Here is a 27,336-nt window from a genome sequence, read left to right on the forward strand (position 1 = left end):
GGCTATATTTGCATGATGATTTGATTACTTTCAGTTGTGATTTCATGAATGGTGAATTCAATTTACTTATCTATTTTAATTAAAACTTGTGTATGTATAATCATTGGGAACTTATATTCATGAGTAGTTAAGATTGTTGGTCACAATTGTAGACATCGAAATTTCAGTAAAAAAAAAAATGTTCACCAATGCATTAAAGTTTTGACGTGTCAAGGCATACATGGCATACGCCACGTGTTGTACAAATTGTACACATGGCGTGTGACTCAACAAAATAGGAAGAAATACCCTTGAAGGATTAAACAAGTTTTTCTTCTCATTTTGGGCAATGACAAGGCAAGCACACTTCAATCCATTACGGATCAAAACAAGTTTTTCTCATTTGGGCAATGACAAAGCATACACATTTCAAGTTTAAAATGGTGTTAAGTGGGAAATTAGGCCATAAGTTACACCACTTCAATTTCAATATTGCATTAAGTGGGAAATTAGGCCATAAGTTAGACCACTTCAAGTTTAAAATGGTATTAAGTGGGAAATTAGGCCATAAGTTACACCACTTCAATTTCAATATTGCATTAAGTGGGAAAATTAGGCAATGGTGCTTGGAAAGGAAAAAAATATTTTGTGGTGGTGATTCATTCTCAAAGCCTATAAATAGGCTTCTCCATCAAGGTATCAAGCATCAACCAATTCACAAATACATTTCTCTACTCCCAAATTGGAAGAGAATTCCCCAAATCCTTGAAGCTTTGAAACTCCAAAGCTTCCAACCATCCAAATTCCCAAGAAAAGCCAACACACACCAAAACCAATTCACAAATACATTTCTCTACACACCAAAACCTTGAAGCCTTAAAGTTCTAAAGCTCTCAAGAAAATCCCGAAGGATCAAGAAAGCACTCTTCGTTTCTTCGTCAAATCCTCCTTCAAGATCAAGCCCCAACGGCCCTTGAAGAACTTCCACCATTATTCAAGATTAAGCCCCGACGACCCTTGAAGAAAGTGTTCATCCGTTCATCCTAAGCATAAGCCCCCAACGGCCCTTTGGATCAACAACCTCAACAAATCCACACATCCAATCGTTCTTCAAGATTAAGCCCAAAAGCCCTTGAAGATCCGCTCATCCATCAACCTTCAAGATCAAGCCCAAAAGCCCTTGAAGAAATCCACACAACCATTATTCAAGATCAAGCCCCGACGGCCCTTGAAGAAAGTGTTCATCCGTTCATCAACTGTTCATCCTTAGATCAAGCCCCGACGGCCCTTTGGATCAACAACTCATCCACAAACCTACACCCTACGAAGATAGAATCAGAGGACCAAATTTGAGAGAGATCGTAACCCCAAAATCATAAACACAAAAATATTATTTTGTACACGTTATTCTGGTTTCTTGTTTCAAGGAATCTTTCGTGTTCACAAATTTGGCACGCCCAGTGGGACAATCTCTACCTCTTATCTCTGTCTCCGTTCAAGATATTCAAGCACAGTCCATGGCTTCAAACAAAGAACAAGTCATGACTATCGGCACTACCTCCATTGAAAAACAGCTGGTTCAGATGAAGGAAACAATTGCAAGGCTGCTAAAGACTGCAGAGGAGAAAAACTTGCAAACCGCCGGACTCATCAACCGTCTGGAGGCGCAACATGGCGTCAAAGTGAAACCAAGCTCTCTTCCAACTAAGAAGACCGAAGAAGGCTTTAACCCAAATGCCTACAAACTCATGTCAAAGGCTAGGCATGACTTTGCTTCCTCTTCAAATCTTGGAAAGAAGGTTTCAAACACCGTCAACGACAAAGATCGTTACCTCACCAAAACTCAAAAGAAGTTGAAGGAGCATGGTTACGGAGTTGACAACAACCAAAGCACACCTCCAAAATCAATGGCATCAAGCAAGGGACAAGCCGTTCTTGCAACCACCAAGGGAAGAAGCATAAGCACTTCCGCCGCAAATGGAGCATCCATTGGTGCCACAACCACTTCTCAACATACCGCTGCAAAGTTGGTACTGCTAAGCAAGCAAGAGCAGCCTCAAAGGCGCGAGTCGGTCATCCACCTGACCTTGATGGGGGCACCAAAGCATGCTATTGAGGCACACAAGATGACACCCCAAAATGGCCAATGGGGTTCTTCATCAGCACTATGGATGTCTGAAGGAAAGTCATGTCTATTGGTTGCACAAGTCATGACCATCGGCGTCACCTCTGTTGAAGAACAACTGGCTCAAATGAGCGAAGTAATTGCAAAGCTTACACAGACTGTGGAAGAGAAGGACTTGCAGATTGCCGCACTTGTCAACCAACTAGATGCGCTGCCCGACGTGAAAGTCGACCCAAATGTTGGCCTATTAAAGAAAGAAGTCGACAAAGAAGTCGACGAAGAAGAGGAGCCTCCAATGGAGAAAGTCGAAGAGAAGCTGAAGCTAGACCAAGCAACGGCGTTCATGGAATCTCTCTCTATCCAGCAGCTACAGGAGATGATCGCAAGCACTATCAAGACACAGTACGAAGGAAGCTCGCATGACTCCGTACTATACTCAAAGCCTTACTCCAAGAAGATTGATGCTTTGAAGATGCCAAGGGGTTATCAGCCCCCAAAATTCATGCAGTTCGATGGAAAAGGCAACCCGAAGCAACATGTCGCCCATTTCATTGAAACTTGCAACAATGCTGGGACAGAGGGAGACTACCTTGTCAAACAGTTCGTACGTTCGCTGAAAAGTAATGCTTTTGACTGGTACACCGACCTCGAACCTGAGTCTATCAACAGTTGGGACCAGCTAGAAAGGGAATTCCTCAACCGTTTCTACAGCACTCGTCGTACTGTAAGCATGCTAGAGCTGACCAGTACGAAACAGTGGAGAGATGAACCTGTCATCAACTACATAAATAGATGGCGCTCCTTAAGTCTGGATTGTAAAGATCGGCTTTCTGAAACCTCTGCCATTGAGATGTGCGTTCAAGGCATGCAGTGGGGACTACACTACATCCTTCAAGGCATCAAACCACGAACATTTGAGGAGTTAGCCACCCGCGCCCATGATATGGAGTTAAGCATCACCCGTCATGGGAAGAAAGAACAGATCGCCGACTACAAGAATGACAAAGTTTTGGGGCCAAAGGTGGATAAGGCTGCGTGGAAACCCACCAATGAAGCAATGACGGTCAACACAACTCCAGTCAAAACCCATACACGAGGCAAGGCGATTCAAACCGAAGCTTTTCGTGATCAAGAGATACATAGACGCACTTTGAAGGAGCTTGAGGAGAAGACTTATCCATTCCCCGACTCTGACGTGGTTGCCATGTTGAAAGACTTGCTTGACAAAAAGGTGATCAACCTACCTGAGTGCAAACGGCCGGAAGAGATGAACCGTACTGACAGTCCAAGGTACTGTGGATTCCACCGCTTCATTGGTCATCCGACGGAAAAGTGCTTTGTGCTAAAAGATCTCATCATGAAGTTGGCTCAGAAAGGGATCATCGAGCTAGATCTTAATGATGTGGTGAAGTCAAACTATACCACCGTCACTTCTGGCTCTTTGAACTCAAAATCTTCACCTCAACCGCTGGGGGCATGCTCCAAAACCATGTCAGTCACGTCAAGTGAAGTTAAAGGATGGACTTATGTCACTCCAAAGAAAATGCACAAGAAACATAGGTCTCCTCCACAAGTTCACCAATCAGAAAGGGGGCAAAGCAGCTACCGCCAACCTTCAAAGCTACATGAAAGTGTTGAGGATGAGGAAGTTATGACACAAAGATCGTCCGTTGCCATCACAATGCGCGATTTCTTCCCCAAAGACTTCTTCAATCACTCAGTCAAGACTCCTTGCTATGAAGATTGCAAGGAATGCCTCTCTAAGATCGTTTGACAAATTCAAAGACGCTCCTCGTTCGCACGAGCCTAAAAGGCGACAACCGACGCTCCTCGTTCGCACGAGCCTAAAAGGCGGCAACCGACGCTCCTCGTTCGCACGAGCCTAAAAGGCGACAACCGACGCTCCTCGTTCGCACGAGCCTAAAAGGCGACAACCAAAGCTCCTCGTTCGCACGAGCCTAAAAGGCGACAACCAAAAGCTCTTCGTCCGCATGAGCATAAAAGGCGACAACAAATGCTCCTTACCTGCATGAGCTGAAACTGCAAACGGCACCAAAAGCTCCTTGTCTGCACGAGTTGAAACTGCAAACAACAACCAAAGCTCCTCGTTCGCACGAGCCTAAAAGGTGACAACAAACGCTCCTGGCCCACAAGAGCATAAACTGTGTACGGCAAAATCATCAAAAAAAAAAAAAAAAACCATCACTCATTTGAACTACGTCATGACTTGATCCCTCCTCAACCAAGGGTACGTAGGCAACTTGAAACTTCAAAACTTCAAGTACAGTCACATCATCAAAAAAAAAAAAAAAAAAAAAGAAAAAAGGGAAATAACACATCTTGGTGATGTATATGTTTTATCTGTATTTAGCACAATACACTGAATAAAATAAAACATGTTCATTGATCTCCGAGAAATTACAAGTGCGTACAAAAAAAAAAAAAAGAGATGGAGCTTTCATAAAGGTTGTTCACGTGAAGCCCCACTACTTGGGAAAACTACAGAAGCGGGAGGCATCAAAGAAGAGGCCTCAATACTTGGTGGAACGCTAGATGAGCCAGGAAAAAGGTGCCTCTGGAAGAAAGCAGCAAGCCTTTGACGGTCACTTTGAATTCGACCACTGGATTCTTGCAGCTCATCAAGCTTCCTCTTCATGCCCGTCAAATAGTTATTTGCAAGCACATGCAAACTTCTATTCTCGTGCTTAAGCTGTTTGATCTCTTGCTTAAGAGTTTCCACCTCCGCCATCAATGATTCCACTTGGCGGGATCGAGCAAGTAGGCGTTGGCCCATGTTGGACACAGAGCCTGCGCACTGAACACTGAGAGTTAGGGACTCTTGAACGGCCAACTCATCGGACCGTTCTGAAAGCAGCCTACTATCTTTTGGAGTGAGGAAGTTCCTAGCTACTATCGTAGCTGTTGTTGCGTCCTTCATCACAGAATCTTCACCTGTCAAAGGGCCATTAGAAGATAAGAAAGAAGGGCACCATACATTTACCTGACGCGGCGCACTCGGATCACTGCTGAGACTCAAATCTAAGCAAATGTTAGACGGGTTAGCCATTGTCAAAAGGTTAAAAGAGAAAGGTGGATGGAGTAAAATCAGAAAGGGCCGAAGACGATTTTCACAAACGGGCGATCTTCAAAGTGTGCATGTTGGAGGTGATCGATACCTCTATAAAAAGCCAAGGCGACACGACCACCGATTCAAAAAAAATCGGATTTTCCTGCGTGAAGTTCGGCGACGCTTTCGCGGCTTTTCAGATAACGCGTTGAACTTTGTCAAAAGATCTCTGACAAAGTTGAAAACACGTGAAGGTTATCATCCCAACTACGCGCCTTTGCCAACAAGCGTGGTGACAGAGCCGCACCCGTGACTACTTTTTCGAAGAGGCGCTCACTCAGAAATCGAAGAGACGTTTGTTAAAAAATCGAAGAGACGTTTGTCGACAAGGGTAAAAGAACATAACCACCACTTGCTATTGGGAAATCCCTATATATGTCGACCTTCATCTTTTATGGCAAGGCAGACCTGAAAAAAAAAAAAATGCCCAACTCTTCCTCACCTCTGAGGGCGCACTCCCAGCAAAGCCTCTCGAAATACTCAATTTTTTTCTTCTTCCCCAAAGAAGATACCAGATGCCTGGAGTACAGATGAGGCAGGAGGAAACGGTAAATCGAAGCATGTGGAGACAAGCACAACAAATATATGTGCTGATTCATTCGCTGCTTCTTCAAAAGCAAAAGTATCTCATATCATCAAGGGCGAAAGCAAAGGTATCTCATATCATGCCTTCTCCATGTCTTTTCCTTTGTCCTTGTTCTTACTCGCATGGCAAAGTGAAGAAGCAATCAGCCGGCACTTGGAGTCAGTCTTCCGATCTGGAACCAACTGCCTGGAATCTATTCCCTGGTTGCTTACCTAGCGTTGCTCTCGAGTAGTCATCTTCAACGGTTGATACACTTCCAGAGAAGGGACCACTTATGCAAAGGGGAGCAAGTAAGGCAAGTGAAAATGATACATTGAAGCATGTGGAGACAAGCAACAACTGCATATGCTGAGCTATCCTCTAACCCTCTTCAATACGAATTGGAGAGATTGAACAAAGAAACAGAAAAAAAGAGTAAAGCTCAGACCTTCGGAGGAGACCAAAAGAATCCTGCTGCCCAGTTCAAGAGTAGCACAAAGGAAAATCAATGATTGGAGGAAACCAGAAAATCTTCCAGTCGAACTCAAGATCAAGCCTCGATGGCCCTTGAAGAAATTTCCAGCCCAGTTCAAGACTAAGCCTGTGGAAAATCAACAATTGGAGGAAACCAGAAAATCTTCCAGTCGAACTCAAGATCAAGCCTCAATGGCCCTTGAAGAAATTTCCAGCCCAATTCAAGATCAAGCCTCGACGGCCCTTGGGTTGACATCTACATTAAGGGACTTCAAAACGCATCTTCTACACGTGACAAGCACATGTCTACGACGCGCCTTGAAGTGGGGGCATTTGTAGACATCGAAATTTCAGTAAAAAAAAAAATGTTCACCAATGCATTAAAGTTTTGACGTGTCAAGGCATACATGGCATACGCCACGTGTTGGTACACATGGCGTGTGACTCAACAAAATAGGAAGAAATACCCTTGAAGGATTAAACAAGTTTTTCTTCCCATTTTGGGCAATGACAAGGCAAGCACACTTCAATCCATTACGGATCAAAACAAGTTTTTCTCATTTGGGCAATGACAAAGCATACACATTTCAAGTTTAAAATGGTGTTAAGTGGGAAATTAGGCCATAAGTTACACCACTTCAATTTCAATATTGCATTAAGTGGGAAATTAGGCCATAAGTTAGACCACTTCAAGTTTAAAATGGTATTAAGTGGGAAATTAGGCCATAAGTTACACCACTTCAATTTCAATATTGCATTAAGTGGGAAAATTAGGCAATGGTGCTTGGAAAGGAAAAAAATATTTTGTGGTGGTGATTCATTCTCAAAGCCTATAAATAGGCTTCTCCATCAAGGTATCAAGCATCAACCAATTCACAAATACATTTCTCTACTCCCAAATTGGAAGAGAATTCCCCAAATCCTTGAAGCTTTGAAACTCCAAAGCTTCCAACCATCCAAATTCCCAAGAAAAGCCAACACACACCAAAACCAATTCACAAATACATTTCTCTACACACCAAAACCTTGAAGCCTTAAAGTTCTAAAGCTCTCAAGAAAATCCCGAAGGATCAAGAAAGCACTCTTCGTTTCTTCGTCAAATCCTCCTTCAAGATCAAGCCCCAACGGCCCTTGAAGAACTTCCACCATTATTCAAGATTAAGCCCCGACGGCCCTTGAAGAAAGTGTTCATCCGTTCATCCTAAGCATAAGCCCCCAACGGCCCTTTGGATCAACAACCTCAACAAATCCACACATCCAATCGTTCTTCAAGATTAAGCCCAAAAGCCCTTGAAGATCCGCTCATCCATCAACCTTCAAGATCAAGCCCAAAAGCCCTTGAAGAAATCCACACAACCATTATTCAAGATCAAGCCCCGACGGCCCTTGAAGAAAGTGTTCATCCGTTCATCAACTGTTCATCCTTAGATCAAGCCCCGACGGCCCTTTGGATCAACAACTCATCCACAAACCTACACCCTACGAAGATATTATCAGAGGACCAAATTTGAGAGAGATCGTAACCCCAAAATCATAAACACAAAAATATTATTTTGTACACGTTATTCTGGTTTCTTGTTTCAAGGAATCTTTCGTGTTCACAACAATTATGTTAAGTAAATTCTTGGCATAAGTATCATGCGCTTTCATAGTTACGAATGCCTCGTCAACACCTATGATTTCCATAGAACCTAATGATCTTTGATTGTTTTTCTATTATGCGCTTTCATATAGAGACTTTTAAGGAATAATTTGATTGCAATGCGTTAATTCCATTCAATTCAATGACCTAAGGGAAATTTGAGAGTTAATTTAAGCGTACCTAATTAACTTGGGGTGTTGAGGTTCATAATTCATTGAATAAGCAACTGGAGATTGTGTTGTATGCAAGTATGCCATGTGTGGAGAAAAACCTCCTAGCCATCTCACCATCCACTTAATTCCATCAAATTCGTTCAAATCTGCCCAGTTTACATTATTGTTTTGTTTGTTTGATTTTCGTCCAAAATGAAATCCCCAATTGTCTTAGAGTGTCTAATTGGTTCAAATATGTTTTAGATTGTGTTTCTATGAGTTTTGAGTCAAGTTAGAACCAATTTTCGTCCAAGTTTGTGTTTTTAGGCAGTTTTGAGTGTTTGTAGCTTATTTTGAGTCTTGTGAACTTGTTTTGAGTCTTTTTAAGTTGAGTTATGTTTTAAAGGTTAGTTTTATTTATTTGAGTCAGTTTAAAGTGTTTAGCAATCCCTCCTAATCCCCGGTGTAAGAACGATCCCTACTTATTTATATGTTACAATTGTCAAAAGAGGGTTAATTTGTGTGTTAAGTTAATTTTCACATCAAATTTTGGCGCCGTTGCCGGGGATTAGCAACTTTGCTAATCCCTTGTTATTTTTTTTTTTGGTTATTTTCGTGTGTTATTTTTTTTAGTTTCTGACTTGTTTGTTTTCTTGTTTTTAGGCACTAGTTTATGACTCGGAGTTCTCAACTGGTTCATGCCCATATCTTAGACTTTGATGACGATTTTGAGCGAGCCTTGAGAAGAAAGAAGAATCAACAAGAGCCTCAACCACCTCAACCTGCACCTGAGCTTGAAGAGGAAGAAACACAAGTGGGAGAAGAGGCCACGACAACGGTTTTTGAGGAAGAACAAGTTATGGCAGCCGACAACTGAACAATCAAGGAGCTTTCCGCTTCGGGATTGGATAATTCCATGCCTCTATGCATTCAATATCCAAGGGCAGCCCCAGACAAGATTGACGAGTTTGAACTCAAGTCCAGTTTATTGCACCATATTCCTAAGTTCCATGGGTTGTCCATGGAAGATCCTAATAAACACTTGACGGAGTTCGAGGTTGTTTGCTCAAGTATGACCCCGGTGAATGTTGATGGGAGCATTTTGAAGATGAAGGCTTTTCCCTTTTCTCTTTTGGAAAAGGCTAAAGATTGGTTATATGAACTAGCCCCCGGAACTGTCACATCATGGGAGAGTATCAAAAGGGCGTTTTTGGAGAAGTTTTTCTCAACTTCTCGAGTCATTCTTTTACGTAAAAGGATTAGTGGCATTCAGCAAAAGCAAGGTGAATCATTTCCAACTTATTATGAACGTTTTAAAACCCTTGTTGCTTCATGTCCACATCACCAAATGAAGGAGGAGCTTCTTCTTCAATATTTCTATGAGGGGCTTCTACCAATTGAACGTCAAATGCTAGACGCCTCAGTGGGTGGAGCTTTAGTGGACAAAACACCTATGGCTGCCAAGACTCTCATTGCCAACCGAGCTTTGAATGCTCAACAATACGAAGACGTTGGTTAAAGAGACATACTACGGCAGCAACAAGTTAATGGGGTAAGTGCTATTTCCGAACTTCAAAATCAAATGGCTAATCTTACTTCTCTTCTTTCGCAGGTGGTTGAAATACCAAAGGTACAAAATGTGGCTGTTTGTGGCGTGTGCTCCATGAATGGACATCTGACGGACAAGTGCCCTCAATTGATTGAGAACGAAGGGTGGGAATCTGTCCATGCTGTGGGGTACCAAAGTCCAAATCAACCAAGGAATCATCCATTCTCTAATACCTACAATCCCGGTTGGAGAGATCATCCAAATTTCAAATGGAGGGAGCCCCAACAACAAAGCGCATTTAGGCAGCAACCTCTGAGATTCTACCAAAGGCCGTATGCACCCACACCACCCCAAGCACAACCTACACAACCCAAATCAGGTTCGTCCATAGATAATGATCAAATTTTTCAATTACTAACTTCTATGGCGCAGGGAATGCAAAAGAGGGACAAAAAGGTTGATGAATTAGAAAAGCAAGTACGGCAGATTGCGGAGTTCATGGGCCAATTCAGAGAGCAAGGCAAGTTGCCTAGCTCGACCATCGTCAATCCAAAAGGAGGTTTTGAAACCGCTAAGGTTATCATCTTGAGAAGTGGCAAGGAAGTTGGAACTATCCTCAAACCAACCAAATCAAGTCAAAAAGAGGACGAAAAGCTGCTACTCGAAGAGGAGAAATTGGACAAAGCCACGGCAAGGGTGGAACAAACCTTGCCACAGGCCCCTAGCGCACAAAAACCATCACAAACCACCAAGGTAAGTCCAAATTCGAATTTGTCTAGTTCTATTCCACTAAATGTGCCTTTTCCTAGCAGGTTTATGCAATCTAAGACAGAGGAGGATGAAAAAAACATCTTAGAGACGTTTAGGAAGGTGCATGTCAATATCCCGCTCCTTGATGCAATAAAGCAAATTCTGAAGTATGCGAAGTTTTTGAAGAAGATTTGTACAACAAGGAAACGGATTCGGGAGAAAGAAGTGGTACATGTAAGTGAGAATGTCTCTGCAATTTTGCAAAGAAAGCTGCCACCTAAATGCAAAGATCCAGGTAGTTTCACTATCCCTTGTGTAATTGGTAATACAAGGTTTGAACATGCTATGCTAGATTTAGGTGCATCAATTAATGTCATGCCATATTCTGTTTATGCATCTATGAATCTAGGAGAGCTTAAAAATGATGGTGTTATTATTTAATTAGCCAATCGATCTAATGCATACCCAAAAGGAGTTTTGGAAGATGTTTTGGTGCAGGTAGACCACTTGATTTTTCCTGCAGATTTCTATGTACTTGACATGGAGGATTCAACCCACTCTCCACCATCGCCACTCTTACTTGGACGACCTTTCATGAAAACAGCCCACACCAAGATTGACGTGGCCGAGGGAGCCTTAACTATGGAATTTGGTGGTGATATGATTAACTTTAAAGTTTCTGAATCCATTGAGAATCCTAATGATGTTCGTTCTTGTTTTGCCATTGGTATAATTAAAAATATAGGGCAGGAACGTTCAGCACCAATCAAGAAGGATGCATCTAGAACCACCATCGAGGAAGGAATTGGAGTGGAGCACAAGGAGCACTTCACTACCCTAAAAACACCCAATTTGGCTGTGCCTAGTGATAAAATTGGCGAGATGGTACCTAGTCGATTTCAAGGTGGTGGGAGCATTTACATGGACTTTAGGAACCAAAACACTACAATCAGGGAGGATCACTACCCCCTTCCATTCATAGAGCCATACGATGAGAATTTCGAGGAGCATGTTGTGGATGATGTACCCCTCCATGCCATGGGTACTAGTGAAGGTTAGCATGGCATATTCGTCTGGCTGGAAGATGTTAAAGCAAGCGCTTCTTGGGAGGCAACCCATGCATTCAACAAGGAGAAGATGGAACTTCCACTCCAAACCCAGATTTGCGTTTCTAAACCCTTCTCTTTGCTGCTTTATTTTATCATGCTTAGTTGTTTGTTATTTGTTTGCTTTTGTGTGAGTCTTTATGTGAAACATTGAGGACAATGTTTGATTTAAGTGTGGGGGGGGGGGGTAAACAAGTGTTTTTATGCAAAATTCGTGGGATTCTATCACCTATCACTTCTAATGTTGTTCTCATTGTTTTTAAGTGTTTTTAGTGCATTTTGAGCTGTTTTGGTGTGTTTTGAAGTAAAAATCCGAAAATTTGAAAAAAAAAATTGGAAAAAGTGTTTGAAAAACCCAAAAAGAGTTGTTTTTTTAGAGTCGTTTTTGTTTTTGTGTTTGTTTGTGTCTTAGGGTACCTTCCAACACAATGATGAGGATTTGGCTTTTAATGCATGACTGTTAAAGAGAGTTACAAACAATGATGGAAGTTTGATTTGCTCCTTGGTTTATGCTTGGTTGTAGTTATAGTTTACGAATTCGCATGTAATCACAAAGGATAAAATCAGTTTTTGTAACATGCTTGAAGGAAGGAACTCAAACAAACGCTACATCCTTGAGAGACTTGAGCCTAAACGTTTATTTGGAGAGTTATTAATCTGTGCCTTCTTGTTTTCTAAAGTTGTTGCATGATCCCATTATTTTTTGCTTGGTTGCTACTTAGAATGCGTTTCATCATTATAGCTCCAAATACTAGAACTCATACCTGTTTCATTCAAAGCATGAAATTGATTAGCATAACAAATAACAAGATGAAGTTGTTTAGTAGTCACCACCATAGCCAAATAGCCGAACCCACCCTTGTCATATGTATTGTAGGATTAGTCCATTTGAGCCTTGGTTAGCCTATTTTCTTTGTTAACCGCATCACCCTTACCTAGCCTAGAATAGGACTTTCCATACCCTTGTTCTTGAAATATAGTGGAGCATGACTTAGAAGGAATTCCTTTTGAGTGACATTCTTGCAGAAAACAAGTGTGGGGGAAGGGATTTTTGTGTGTATGTGTGTGCCAAGGTCTTAAAGGAGGCACCGGAAAAAGAAAAAAAAAAGCAGAAAGAAAAAAAAAAATGTGAAAAAGAAGAAAAAGAAGAAGAAAAGAAAAAAAAGGAGTTGAAAATAAGTGAGAATGAACTCACGTGTATTGATTGTTGAAGAAAGGGTCCAAAAAGTTGAATTTGACCCTAAGTATTGCATGAATCTCCCCTTGTGTTTAAAAGGTAGTTTTCTACATTCTAAAGGGAATTCTAAGTGCCTAATTCATTACTGTGCTCGCTATTGCTTTAAGAACGTTTGTTTCCTCTACCTTTCCTTGTTAGCCAATACCTTAGCCCCATTACAACCCTTAGACTTCTATCTTGATTGTTATGTGTTTCAATATGTGGAGTTTAGAATTGGTTTGAGCATATGCTATCCCTGGTTCTCGTGTCTAAGTAGTGGCGTTCCATTCATGAGATCATATATATACATGTTAATAATTCCAGAAAATGCTTTTCTTGTTATAACATATATGAGTGTTCGTCTACATGTTTACATCAATCTTCTCACATACACCTAGTGTAGGGAGTGTAGTCAGAAAATCTGAGTGAAAATAGAGAGTATATCCGGTGAGGAATTGAGGGAATTCTCTAAGGCATGTTACTACATTCAAAATGTTGTTTTAATTGATTAAATGCGAGCTAGTGAATGGTGACTATGATTAAGTATGCTCGAGGGTAAGGATTGCTTAAATCTATGTGAGTGGTGATCTTTGACATGTTATGTTTCATTGGAAATCCCTGAGGCGAACGTTGGAATGTTTAGATTGTTTGTTTTGTTACTTTTTGTTGTTTGTTTTGCTCGAGGACTAGCAAAAGATAAGTGTGGGGGAATTTGATAGGAGCATATTTAGGTGACTTAGCTAGCTTATTCTTGTGCATTTGTGCTATTATTTCCTAGTTAATGTCATATTACAACTCAATTTCGTGTGTTTGTAGGTCCTCAGGGTTAAAGTACCAAGAAAGTGCATTTTGGTGCATTTTGGAGCAATTTTGGACACTATGTGGATAGCTTGCATATGGGCCAACATGGATGGACGAATTTGGACTTCAAGAGGCTAGAAATGTGATAAGAAGAGGAGGGAACTCAGCTAAAGACAAAGTGGATAAGGAAGTAGCTCAAAAGAGGAAACCCTATCCAAAACCCTTATCTAAAACCTTATCAAACATTATCCAAAACATTATCCAAACCTTATCTCATCTTATCCTATCCAAACCTTATCATGTCTTAATCCTAGTTGCAAGGGGACCTAAATAGATAATTCTAGAACCTATTTCTAGAAGCATCATCTTCTAGAAGGCCCAAATCAGCCACAAAACTCATTCTTTCTAGAAACCCTACAAAGGTGGTGCATCAAACCCTTCTAGAAGGCCTTGCCTTGCCTTGCAAGCCATTCCACCCTTTCCCCTACTTGTGCCGCCCCTTCCTAGGCCCTATCCCTTTTGGATTCTGATTTCTAGGGCCTAATTCCTTTTGGATTTGGGTTACACAAGCCTTGTATGAAACTAAGTGGCCCAAACCCCCTCCTAACTGGATTTGATCACCTATAGCCGAACCCTAGGGCCCTAATCCACTAAATCTGTTAAGTGTAACCTTAATCTACTTAACCCTAGGACTATATAAACATAAAATCAGCCAAAAATTCATACCACCCTTTATGCTATTCATAAACCTTGTGCTGCAACCCCTATTCTCCATACACCTCCATACACCTCCATACACACCTGCCGCACCCCTACCACCATAATCAGCCATCCTCTATCCCTTTAAAGAAAAACACACCATTCAAAACCCCCAAATCCACCACACACACCTTGTGCCGCAGCAAGGAGGAGGAAGATAAGCCTTTGCTGTGCATCAAATTCATCCTGGAATTGCTAAACGTTTAGGTGTAATCTTTCTTATGATTTCAATGTTTAAATTCAATAATCTTTGTTTTGCGAGTATGAGGAACTAATCCCTTTTTTGGCTAAGGGGAATTTTGAAACCATGGCTATATTTGCATGTTGATTTGATTACTTTCAGTTGTGATTTCATGAATGGTGAATTCAATTTACTTATCTTTTTTAATTAAAACTTGTTTATGTATATGAATTGAGAGTGCACACTTAATTTGCATGCATAAATTTGATGCTAGGGTATAAGGAAACTTCACCTAATTGTTGGGAACTTATATTCATGAGTAGTTAAGATTGTTGGTCACAATTATGTTAAGTAAATTCTTGGCATAAGTATCATGCACTTTCATAGTTGCGAATGCCTCGTCAACACATATGATTTCCATAGAACCTAATGATCTTTGATTGTTTTTCTATCATGCATTTTCATATAGAGAACTTTTAAGGAATAATTTGATTGCAATGCGCTAATTCCATTCAATTCAATGACCTAAGGGAAATCTAAGAGTTAATTTAAGCGTACCTAATTAACTTGGGGTGTTGAGGTTCATAATTCATTGAATAAGCAACTGGAGATTGTGTTGTATGCAAGTATGCCATGTGTGGAGAAAAACCTTCTAGCCATCTCACCATCCACTTAATTCCATCAAATTCGTTCAAATCTGTCAAGTTTACATTATTGTTTTGTTTGTTTGATTTTCGTCCAAAACCAAATCCCCAATTGTCTTAGGGTGTCTAATTGGTTCAAATATGTTTTAGATTGTGTTTCTAAGAGTTTTGAGTCAAGTTAGAACCAATTTTCGTCCAAGTTTGTGTTTTTAGGCAGTTTTGAGTGTTTTTAGCTTATTTTGAGTCTTGTGAACTGGTGCGAAACTTATGTGACACACAAATTAAACCCTCTTGTGACAATTGTAGTATATGTATAAGTAGGGATCGTTCTTAACCGGGGATTAGGAGGGATTGCAAAATCACTTGGAAACTGACTCAAAAACGTAAAATAAAGTTTAAAACACTAAACTAAACTCAAAGAATGCAAAACTAAACACTTAAAACACTAAAACAAATCAAAAGACTCAAAACAGCACCAAAACACTCAAAACTGCCTTAAAAACACTTTCTGGGCAGTTTTGAGCACTATGACTACTTTGGATGAATTTGGGAAATAAATTGATTCAAACACTTAGAAACACAAACTAAGATACTTTCTAACTAAATTGGACAATATAGTAAAGGGGGATTTGGTTTTTTTAACGAAATTAACTAAAATGCATAAATTGTAATTAAGGGCAGAATGTAAATATGAATGTGATGAAAATATGGATGGAATGCTAGCTAGAAGGTTCTTCTCCACACATGTTACACTTGCATACAAGATGATTTTCAGTTGGTCTTTCGATAAATTATGAAACTCAACACCCCGGGTTAATTAGGTCCGCTTAAATTAACCGTCAAGTTCTCCTTAAGTTAATGAATTGGATGGGTTAGCGCAACGCAATTCAAAACATTCTCCAAAAGTCCTTTACGTGAAAAGCACAATAAAGATACAATCAAAGATCATTAAGCATCATGAAAACTATAAGTGTTGACGAGGCCTTCGTTACTATGATGAGCATGAAACTAGTGCCAAGAATTCATTTAACGCGATTGTTTATAAGCAACCTCCACTACTTGTGAATATAAGTTCATAACTATTAGGTGAAACTCACTTATATTCTAGCGTCATGTTCATGCATGAAAATTAAGCGTGCACTCTCAATAAACATACATAAATAAGTTATCAATCAAACAGTTAAACAAATTGAATCCACAACTCATGAAATTCCAACCAAAGGTAATCAAATCATATTGCAAGCATGAACATGGTTTCGAATCACCCCCTAGCTAAAGGGGGTTTAGTTCCTCATACGTACAAGACAAAGAGAATTGAAATTAAACATTGAAATCAAAGGAAAAGAAACACCTAAACATTCCAACGACTCAAACTTGAATTGTATGAACGTTTAGGCCCTCTTCTCTTCCTCTTTGTTGCGGCACAAGGTCTAAGGATAGGTTTTGGGGTGGTATTTGTATGGAGGAATGGTTGTGTGATGGTGTGAAGTGTGTATGAATTTCTGGAATGGTGGAGGAAGGCACGGCACAAAGGGATTTGTTGCTGGAATGGATTGGTGCTTGCGGCTCCAAGGGAAGTTTTTTTTGTTTGTGAGGGAATACATGGTTTTATAGGGAGAATGGGAGTATATGTGGCTGAATGATTAAGATTGCATGTGGCTCTATGATTATGGGTGCATGTGACTGAAATAATGAAGGGAATGCATGTGAAAAACAGCTAGGAAAAGTTGGTGGAAAGCTGGAATTGCAAAGGGGAAGCACGGCACAAAGGAGAATGAATGTGTGGCTGAATATGGATGAATGATTAAGAGTGCATGTGGGTGAATTATAGAATGGGAAAGCATGTGAGTGACAGCTAGGGTGATTGGTGGCTGCAATGATGAAGTGGACAACCTGGAAATGCAAGCGGAATGGCTGGAATGAAGGGGGAAGCACGGCAAAAAAGGGAAATGCATGTGGAATGTCTTTTATTTCTGAATTTAGGCAAGGATTTAGGAATATAAAAGGGTATGTGAGTTATGGGAAGGGAGACACAAGGAAACACACGGCATTGCTTAAGTTTGCAAGTTTTGTGACTTAGAATAGGTAGGAGCCCTTGATATTGCTGAAACTTGGAGTCTTTAATTTTGTCCATTCCTTTTGCTCCAAACATAAGCTATTCATTCCAAGTCCAATTTTGCTCCAAAATGCTCCAAAATGCATCTTTTTGCTTCCTTAGCCATATGAACCTAAAAACACACGAAAATGGCTTAAACTACTAAAACAACTAGGAATTAACAATATAAATGCACGAAAAGAAGCTAAGTAAGTCGCCTAAATATGCTTCTATCATGAACTTGTTTTGAGTCTTTTTAAGTTGAGTTAAGTGTTTTAAAGGTTAGTTTTATTTATTTGAGTCAGTTTAAAGTATTTAGCAATCTTTCCTAATCCCCGGTGTAAGAACGATCCCTACTTATTTATATGCTACAATTGTCAAAAGAGGGTTAATTTGTGTGTTAAGTTAATTTTCACATCACCTACATGCAATGGTACCACCAAGTTCCTCCCATCTTAGGGATTCCAAATGTAGGTTTCAATGTCTCGATTTGTGAAAGGAAGAGAGAGATTAAGAGCTTCTCTTCTCTCGGTGTTAGAGAGAGAAATGAAGTTGAGAGAGAATGAAAGTTTAGAAAGAGAGTGAATCCTGAAAATAATGTGAGAAGAGAAGGAGAGTGGGCCAGATGTGGGTTAAATCCCACTTAAGATTATTTTAAGTGAAATCACCAACTCGTCCCTCCACTAATGGTAAAGTTACAACTAGGCCTTCAACTTCCAATTTAAAATTCAATTATCGACGCTATAATAACGTACCAAATTAAATTCATGAAACTTAAGAAAGTATAAGGATAGAATTCTCGAGTCATAGCTCAATAAATTAATTAAGACACCCACTCAAGAGTGAAATACATGGGAATAAAATATAGTGTTTTAAGGGATGGGACGTAACAATCAAATACCCTTGTTTAATTATGCTCTGAAGTCTGGCTGGTAGGTTGAAATTCATAAGACTTTGAACCAGCCCTTTTGGTGTCTCAGGAAAACTTTGATTGCAATTGTTTGACCCAAAGATCCAATTTTGGTTCAATGACCATGATTTCAAATTTACACCTGAAATTGGTACTAGGCGGAATAACCTGTATATAAAAATTATAATTTGCTGAACTGACTAGTCAAGCCCACTGGTCAACTAAGATAGATTTGTTAGTCAATAAATTAAAGATTTAATAACCAATTTCAAATTTTAAAAGCTATCTTTGTCAGCAAGGCCTCAATTCATTACAAGTTATAAATGTGTCAGGAAAGCATGATTGTGACCACATACCAATTAAATATTCAAATGATACATGTAGCATGTATATGTATGTAAGATATGTGACACAATACCAATAACTTTGGACACAAGATATTATTGGCCAGAAAAACCCACCTCAAGATTAAAAAATCGAGGACACCATTGCCCCGCCACTCTGCTTGTCTTCTTGTGATTGGGGCGGGTCATTCTCCACTGAGTCCAATCCCCTAGTATAATTAAGATTCTTACAAAGTACCACTCAAAGCTCAATTCCTAGGCCTAGTCTACGGAGCAGCTTTACCTTTGTGGAACCTTGCCTTAAACAAGATGGATTACATCGGTCTTCACGAAGTGGCAACTCCTGAGCACTTCACTTTGTGGCGTTGAAATAGTGTTGTCTCTAGTCTTCACAAGGTGGCAGCTCTTCCTGAACTCTTCACCTTGTGGCACTGAGACCAACACACAAACTATGCATATGATGATATGGGAATGATATGCAAATTTGGATTCTATTGTCCAATCAGTTTCTCCAGTGAAATGGTTAAAGGAAGAAACTGACGAGAATCCAAAAATGGGTCAGCTTACAGATTCAAAACTAGAAACACTTCACCACAAATTTAATGCAAACCCACAAAGACAATGCAACCCTATTCCTCAATGATTGGGTGTTTAATGCATGAAAGAAGATTTTCCAACTATGGTTTCACAAATGAAGAGCAAAAAGAAAGGTGAAGCTTTAATGCTATTTTCTCTCTTTCTCTCTCTAGGAAATAAAATTGGAAGCCCCCAAATGAACTGAGGAACTAGCTAGGGATCTTAACTTCAAAAGCTTTGGTTCAGTTTTCAACCCTTATGACACGTGTCAAGCTTCAAAGTGATCTGAAAAGATTAAGGGGAAAAAATACACATACGGCAAAAAGTTGTCAATTAGCCCATGTAGGTAGGTCTTGTGTGCCCAATTTGCTGGAAATCCATGTGCATGGCTGACTAAACAACTAAACTAGTTAGAAAGTGACAGGAATGTAGACGTGAAATGTACATGCATGAATAAACCTTTTGAAATGAGATGTGCCACATCTTTGAACATTTCTTCCCAACACACACATCCAATAAATAGAAAAAAGCTAGATTGAGCATGTGGTACAATTACAATGTTGATAAGGATGGCCAAATCTAAAAGTTTAGACTTCACAACATCAATTACAAAGTATTATTGGTGTGTCAGAACCACTTGATCCTTGGCTAACGGAGTTATGTTCGACATGAAGTGCAGGGACAAGATGATGCATCGAAGGATCCTGCTGAGCAAGGTCGATCTCTAACCTCGGCGCCTTATTCTGCTTAGGTATATAGGCATTAACCAAGTTAACAGTGGCTGATGGGAAAATGATCAGTGTCAACCAACATATGTGCCTTCTTAGGAAACTTGAGCTTGCCTTTATCGATCCAATTCTGGATAGCATCACAAAACACAACACAATTGTTGGTTGCATGCTTGTTAGACTTGTAGAATTTGCAATAAACCTTGCCCTTCAGATCTTCAGCCTTATGCATAAAATGACCTCGCCGAAGCTTGATTGTCTTCTTAACAAGGAGTTGGTCGAAAATAATATCAGCCTTAATGATCTCAAATGTATAAGCCTTTGAGGTTTGGATTGCAGCATCAACTGAAGTTGTCCATGTTTTAATATCCTTTATGCTAGCATGAGACAATGCCTTGCATACAAACAGCTTATCAACTATGACCTCGACAACGAGTCATACTGCTCAATATGTTCGGCTAATTCATACATATTGCAAAAGTACATGTCGAGGTATTTCTTTTGAAACTCCATGTCGAGGTTGTTTTGGGCTATTCGAACATATTATCCCTTAAGAAGAGGAACTTAACACCATTTTAAGGTAGCTTGAACCGATAGGGGTACTGAATGGGTGATTCGTCTTATAACTGGGCTATCCTCGCCAACGATGAGACCAAAACTTCCATTCCAGCTCGGTAAAATTGTTCATTAAATTTCCTTACCAAATCTTCCCAAGTTTAATGGCAGGCTGATAAACCATGAAAAAACAACCAAAGTCAGAGAAAAAAGTTGAAAAGCTGTAACTTATGAAAGTTATGGTTGGCATTTCCACATTGGGCAGTGAACTGAGCAATATGCTCTAACGAAGAAAGGCTTGATTCACCAAAAAAGAGACTAAAATCAGGGATTCTAAAAACCCCAAGGATATTTGAACTTCTCAATGTATTACAGATAAGAATGGATAAAATGTGAGATCAATGACCCTTTTTTCATGGTCGAGTCGAGCATTCTTTGAATCTCATCCATATCAACTGTCATAGGATCCTCTTGTAAACACGAAAAATTCTTAAAACAAGAAATAAGAATACGTGTACAAAATATATTTTGTATTAATGATGATTTTGGGTTACAATCTCTTTGTAATTTGATCCTCTGATTCTATCTTCGTAAGGTGTTGTTTTATGGATGAGCTGTTAATGCAAAGCGCCGTCAGGGCTTGATCTAGGGATGAACAGTTGATGAATGTATCTTCAAGGGGCGTTGGGCTTGACCTTGAAGAATGGGTGTATGGGTTTGTTGAGGTTATTGATCCGAAGGGCCGTTGGGGCTTGATCTTAGGATGAAAGGATGATGAATGATGAACACTTTCTTCAAGGGGCCGTCGGGGCTTGATCTTGAGTTGGTGGAAGTTCTTCAAGGGTCGTTAGGGCTTGACCTTGAAGGAGGATTTGACGAAGAACGAAGAGTGCTTTCTTGATCCTTCGGGATTTTTTTTTGAGAGCTTTAGAGTTTCAAGGCTTCAAAGTTTTGGTGTGTATGTAAATTCCTCCCCCTTTCTCTTGATGGAGAAGGCTATTTATAGGCCAAGAAAGTGAATCACCACCATCCATTTTTTTTTGGTGAAGTGAGTGGAGTTGGTAGGTGAAGTAAATGTGTAATGTAGGTGAAATGAATGTGTGATGTAAGTGAAATGAATAAATGTTGTAATTTTAATACATTGGTTAACATTTATTTGACTGAAATTTCGGTGTCTACAAATGGCCCCACTTCAAGGCGCGTCGTATACACATGCTTGTCACGTGTAGAAGATGCGTTTCGAAGTCCCTTAATGTAGATGTCAACCCAAGGGCCGTCGAGGCTTGATCTTGAATTGGGCTGGACATTTCTTCAAGGGTCGTCGAGGCTTGAACTTGAATTCGACTGGAAGATTTTTTGGTTTCCTCCAATCGTTGATTTTCCACGGGCTTAATCTTGAACTGGGCTGGAGGATTTATTTATTTATTTATTTATTTTTATTTTTATTTTTTTTGTCTCCTCCGAAGGTCTGAACTTACTCTTCTTATCTGGAGTTTGAATTTGATTCAAGGGTGGTGAACACTTGATTTTGAATCGGACTTGTAATTTCTTCAAGGGCCATCGAGACTTGATCTTGAGTGAAAATAGGACCATGAGCGGTTTCAAGATTCAGACACATGGCAGGCAAGCACGAGGTGGAGGTGATGACCTGTTTCTTTGTTCAATCTTTCCAATTCATATTGAAGAGGCTTAGGGGATGAATCAGCATGTGCAATTGTTGTGTTTGCTGACGATCCACAAGATTGATGTTTCATTGTCACTCGTCCTAGCTGTTCTTTAGACGAATGTGGTACCTTCTCTGGAAGTGTATCAACCATTGAAGATGACTACTCGAGAGCAACGCTAGGTAAGCAACCAGAGAATAGATTCCAGGCAGTCGGTTCCAGATCGGAAGACTGACTCCAAGTGCCGGCTGATTGCTTTCTTTCTCTTTGCCTTGCGGGTAAGAACAAGGACAAAGGAAAGGACATGGAGAAATCATGATATGAGATACTTTTGCTTTTTGAAGAAGTGTTGACGATTTACCGGCGTCGCGCGGCGAGGCTTTGCTCTTTGGCGACGGCGCCAGCGGAGGGTTGTTGAGGCTTCTCGAGCTCTTTAATTAGAACAATGATGTCGAGCTTGGATTTGACTTAAACTCCTCTGTCTGGATGGTTTTACAGGGGAAGGCGTCGCGCTCCAGCAATTTGTTCCAGCTCCTTGTACCGCATTCTTCTCTGCTTGTTTCTTTTACATAGCCGAAGTGGTGCGCAACCCTTTGCCTTTAAATGGTCTTTCAGGGCATCATGTCTCAGCAATTCATCCATGCTTAGCAGCTTCAGTTTAAAGAGCCGACACTCCATCACTTATCCTGAAGTATGCGCTGAGGGAATTCGAGACTCGCCAACAATTGAAGATGAGTACTCGAGAACAACGCTAGGTAAGCAACCAGGCAAAGGTTCTGGGCAATCAGTTCCAGATCGGAAGTTTGATTTCAGGTTCCTACTGATTGCTTTCTTTCTCCTTGTCTTGGAGGCAAGAGCAAGGGCAAAGGAAAAGACAGGGAAAAAGCATGATATGAGATACCTTTGCTTTTGAAGAAGCAGCGAATGAATCAGCACATATATTTGTTGTGCTTGTCTCCACATGCTTCGATCTACCGTTTCCTCCTGCCTCATCTGTACTCCAGGCATCTGGTATTTTCTTTGGGGGTACATCAATAGTTGAAGATGAGTATTTGAGAGTAGGGCTGGATAAGCAATCAGGGAAGGGATTCCAGGTAGTCGGCTCCAAACGGGAAGCTTGATTCCAAGTGCCGACTGATCTCTCTCTCTCTCTTTGTCTTTCAGGGAAGAACAAGAACAAAGGAAAGGACGGGGGAAAGGCATGCTATGAGATACTCTTGCTTTCAACCCTAATGATATGGGATATGTTTGCTTTCGAAGACTTGGTTGAATAGGTGTTCTCAAGGGAAGAAGAAAACTGAGCATATTGAGAGGTTTGGTTGTAGCTACATTCTCGGCCGAGAAGAAGAGTCATGCGTTTTTGGATGTATGCCTTGCCATGAATGTTGACATATATAGGGATTTTAATGGCAAGTAGTAGTGCAGGTGCAGCTTTGTCACCCACGCTTGTTGGCAAAAGTGTGGTGGTGGGGATAATGACCTTCACGCGTTTTCAACTTTGTCAGACATCTTTGACAAAGTTGCATGCGTTATCTGAAAAGCTGAGATTGCGTCTGAAGAGCGTTGACGAACTTTACGCAGGAAAATCCGGCTTTTAAGATTTGAAAAGTGGCGTCTCTTCGATTTTTATTTTTTTATTTATTTTTTAATTGGTGGTTGTGTTGCCTCTCCTTTTATAGAGGTATCGATCACATCCAACGTGCACACTTTGAAGATTACCTGCTTGTGAAAATCATCTCCGGTGTATTTTTTTTTAGATTTTACTTCATCCCACCCTTTTCTCTTAACATCTTTGAAAATGGCTAACCCATCTAACATTTGCTTAGATTTGAGTCTCAGTGGTGATACAGGTGCGTCGCGTCAGGGTAATATATGGTGCCCGTCTTTCTTATCTTCTAATGGCCCTCTTATAGGTGAAGACTCCGTGATGCAGGATATAACAACGGCTACGGTAGTAGCTAGGAACCTCCTCACTCCTAGAGATAATAGGCTGCTTTCAAGACGGTCCGATGAGTTGGCCGTTCAAGAGTCCCTAGCTTTCAGTGTTCAGTGTTCAAGTTTTAAACAAGTAACGTCTTGAAGGCGCTCAGGCCGATAGCGATGTCAATTTTCGTCATAAGAAGAAAGAAGTGTTTAGGCTCCCTCAACTCAATGGCAGTGTGTCGTTCGAGAAAGATGCATGCATCTTCTTCTCTCTTATGACTTCTTCTGCTTTCATTGTTCTAGCTTTTGTTTATAACAGCTTTCTTTGTTTTCTTTAGGTTGGGCCTTCTTGTTCTTTTGACTTATACGGAGATGCTATTTGGAGGCAACCTACCTATAGGCGGGGAGATTGGGGATCCACCTAGTACAGAGCTTGTCCCAAGTCCGTCAAGTTTCCCAAGTTTGCCATGTGTAGGTGGAGGCATGCAAGATCCCGTCATACGTTCTATACCTTTGCCAGCTAGCTCTGAGATCTCTCTGAGAGGGCCAAACCTTAGTGGTACTGAGTAGCTTATTCATCGCATCAATCTTCATGCGGCAATGGATATCAAGAGCCATATTGAGGGGAGGATTTCAAAATGCCCGTCGGAGGACCTTGCGTTGCTTAAGGAAGACTTGTCGAAACTTGTTTCTGCAATTGACAATCTTAACATTGATTCTTCATCCTTGAAGATCAAGATTGCCGAACTTATGGCCGCCTCAACTGAGTATTCTTCCTTGCGTGTTATTTCCTCGAAGAAGTTGAGTCCAGATGTTAGAGCTCACCAACTTGCTACAATAGACTTGTCACTAACCCAAGCCCGGTCTTCTCAGCAAGCTGCTTCGGGAGATTATCAATCCACAGAGACTTCTTTAGCTTCCGTCCGGGTACGTCTATATACGTTGATACGAGAGCAAGTACAGCTGGGCATCGAGGCATCAAAACTTGAAAGTGTTCTCGGGGAGCAAGGAGCTACAGTTTCTCAATGCCAAGAGGAGATTTCACGCCTAGAACAAGAGAAAGACATGGCTATGGAGTTGCCCATCATGTCTCTCACCGAGGTAGAGACTTTGAAGGCTTTGGAAGGCTTGCTTGAAGACCGCCTCCGTAGTTTTAGGGACATAGTTTTCGAGTAGTGTCTTATGCCCCTTTTTTTTATTTTGTAATCAGACTTTTTCCTTTAAAGAAATAAAATGTTTGCATTCTTGAATTTGCTCTTTATTCTTCAAAGTGTTTGTATTTTTTTTTTTTGTTGATGATGTGACTGTACTTGAGGTTTTGAAGTTTCAAGTTGCCTACGTACCCTTGGTTGAGGAGGGATCAAGTCATGACGTAGTTCAAATGAGTGATGGTTTTGATGATGATTTTGCCGTACACAGTTTATGCTTTTGCGGGCCAGGAGCATGGCGCGTTTACTTTAAGGGTAGTAGCACTTCAAAAATCTGCCGTTGATGGGGCCGATCTTCAAGCCGTCTTCTGCCATAATTAAATAGGCGTCGTTGGTGTAAACCTCTTGTATTACATAGGGTCCGTCCCACTTTGATGTGAACTTGCTTTTTGTCTTGTGAGTTATGATGATAGGTCTACGCAATGCTAGCACGAGATCTCCGACTTGGAAAGACCTTGGGCGGACTTTCTTGTTGAATGCCTTGGATAACCATGCTTGGTAGCATTCCAAGTGTTGTTGAGCTTCGAGCCTTCTTTCATCCAGTGCTTCCAACTCTTGAAGGTGCAACTTTGCATTTTCTTCGTCAGTCAAGCCTTCTTGTATAGCCATCCTTAGTGAGGGGATTTTACTTTCGAGCGGTAGAACAGCTTCCATGCCATATACAAGAGAATAAGGCGTAGCTTGGGTAGGAGTCCTATGTGTAGTCCTATATGCCCAAAGCGCTTCACTTATTCTTTCATGCCAGCCTCTCTTTGTTCGACCGATTACCTTTTTCAGGACGTTGGACAACGTCTTGTTGAATACTTCCGCGAGGCCGTTGGCCGGAGCATGATACATGGAAGACTTGTGCTGCTTGAACTTGTATTTATCGCAAAGCTCGTCCACGAGTCGGTTGGAGAACTGCTTTCCGTTGTCAGTGATAATGTAGCGAGGCACACCATATCGGTGGATGATATGCTCCTTGATGAAACGAACAACAGTTTCCTTTTTGACTTCCCTTAAAGGTATGGCTTCAGCCCACTTGGAGAAGTAATCTGTTGCAGCTAGGATGTAAGCTTCTCCTGCTGATGACTTTGGCGTAATTGGTCCTACAACGTCCAATCCCCATGCGTCGAACGGCCATGAAGCAACTGTAGGGTGTAATGGTTCAGGCGGTTGATGTATGAAGTTGGCGTGGAATTGGCAGGCTTGGCACCTTTTGGCATGTTCCAGGCAGTCCTTCACCATGCTCGGCCAGTTGTAACCTATTCTTTTGAGCTGGAAATGTAGCTTTGGTCCAGACTGATGCGCTCCACGCACACCTGAATGTGCTTCTTCCATGGCTTGATTGGCTTCTTCCTCACCTAGGCATCTCAGGAGCACTCCTTCAAAAGAGCGTCAATAGAGTGTTCCTTTGTAGTAAAGGAAGCGAGGTGCTCGTCGACGTATTTCGGAATGGCGTCTAAGATTATCTGGAAGCTTTCCGTGATCTAAGAAGTCAATCAGCGGCTGTCTCCACTCTTCAGCATCGACTGGAAGTACTGAGATGACATTTGTATCGTCCAGTGACATTTCATTAACGAGCGGAATCACCCATCTTTGGCAAACTGGCACGTCTGCAGCTTCATCTTTTCCTAGTGTCATACTCGTGGCCAGATTGGCGAGAGCGTCTGCCTTTTGATTTTCCTTTCTTTGCACATGTTCTAGTGTTACGGCTTCGAACTTTTGTAGCAGTTGAGTCGCCAGCCGGAAGTATGGGATGAGATCATCTTTCCTCACCTCATATTCAGTTAAAAGTTGATTGATTATGAGCTTGGAATCGCCATATACCTCAAGAGCTGTGATTTCCATGTTGATCGCCATTTGGAGCCCGATGATCAATGCTTGGTACTCAACAACATTGTTGGAGCATAGCTCACTCAGTTGGAAGGAGTAAGGTAGTATTTGCCTTTGTGGCGACATGAATACTATTCCTGCCCCCTCTCCGTCTGTTCGTGTGGATCCGTCGAAGAACGTCGTCCATGTCGGGAAGATGTCGATGTAGAACACCTCCTCGTCAGGCAAGTCGTCTGAGATTTTCCAATCAGCCGGGATTGGATGATCGGCAAGGAAGTCTGCTAGTGCTTGTCCCTTGACGGCTTTAGCTGGGACGTAGATGATCTCATATTGCTTAAGAAGCAAAGCCCATTTAGCGAGTCTCCCTGTCAAGACTGGCTTGGACATGACGTATTTGATAGGGTCGGCTTTAGCAACCAGGTGGATGGTGTAAGCATGCATGTAATGT

General features: G+C 41.1%; 1 protein-coding gene across 1 annotated transcript; it reads left to right on the forward strand.

Annotated features, from left to right (window-relative positions):
- Positions 1-1,761: 1,761 nt before the first annotated feature.
- LOC148696315 (uncharacterized) lies at positions 1,762-22,604 on the forward strand. The gene is made up of 2 exons (XM_088695185.1): positions 1,762-3,201; positions 22,441-22,604. Exons 1-2 carry the CDS (start codon positions 1,887-1,889, stop codon positions 22,602-22,604), a joined length of 1,479 nt encoding a protein of 492 aa, XP_088551311.1. The 5' UTR covers positions 1,762-1,886.
- Positions 22,605-27,336: the final 4,732 nt, after the last annotated feature.

Source organism: Pyrus communis, chromosome 6 (assembly GCF_041283825.1).
Source record: "Pyrus communis isolate YQ-2024b chromosome 6, ASM4128382v1, whole genome shotgun sequence".
NCBI classification, from domain to species: domain Eukaryota; kingdom Viridiplantae; phylum Streptophyta; class Magnoliopsida; order Rosales; family Rosaceae; genus Pyrus; species Pyrus communis.

Bases quoted from the DNA above. Each gene is read 5' to 3' on its own strand.
- LOC148696315 (XM_088695185.1), top strand. From the start codon at position 1,887: ATGGCATCAAGCAAGGGACAAGCCGTTCTTGCAACCACCAAGGGAAGA. The intron at 3,202-22,440 runs GCAAGGCGATTC...ATGGTTTTACAG, and splicing joins AGTCAAAACCCATACACGAG to GGGAAGGCGTCGCGCTCCAG.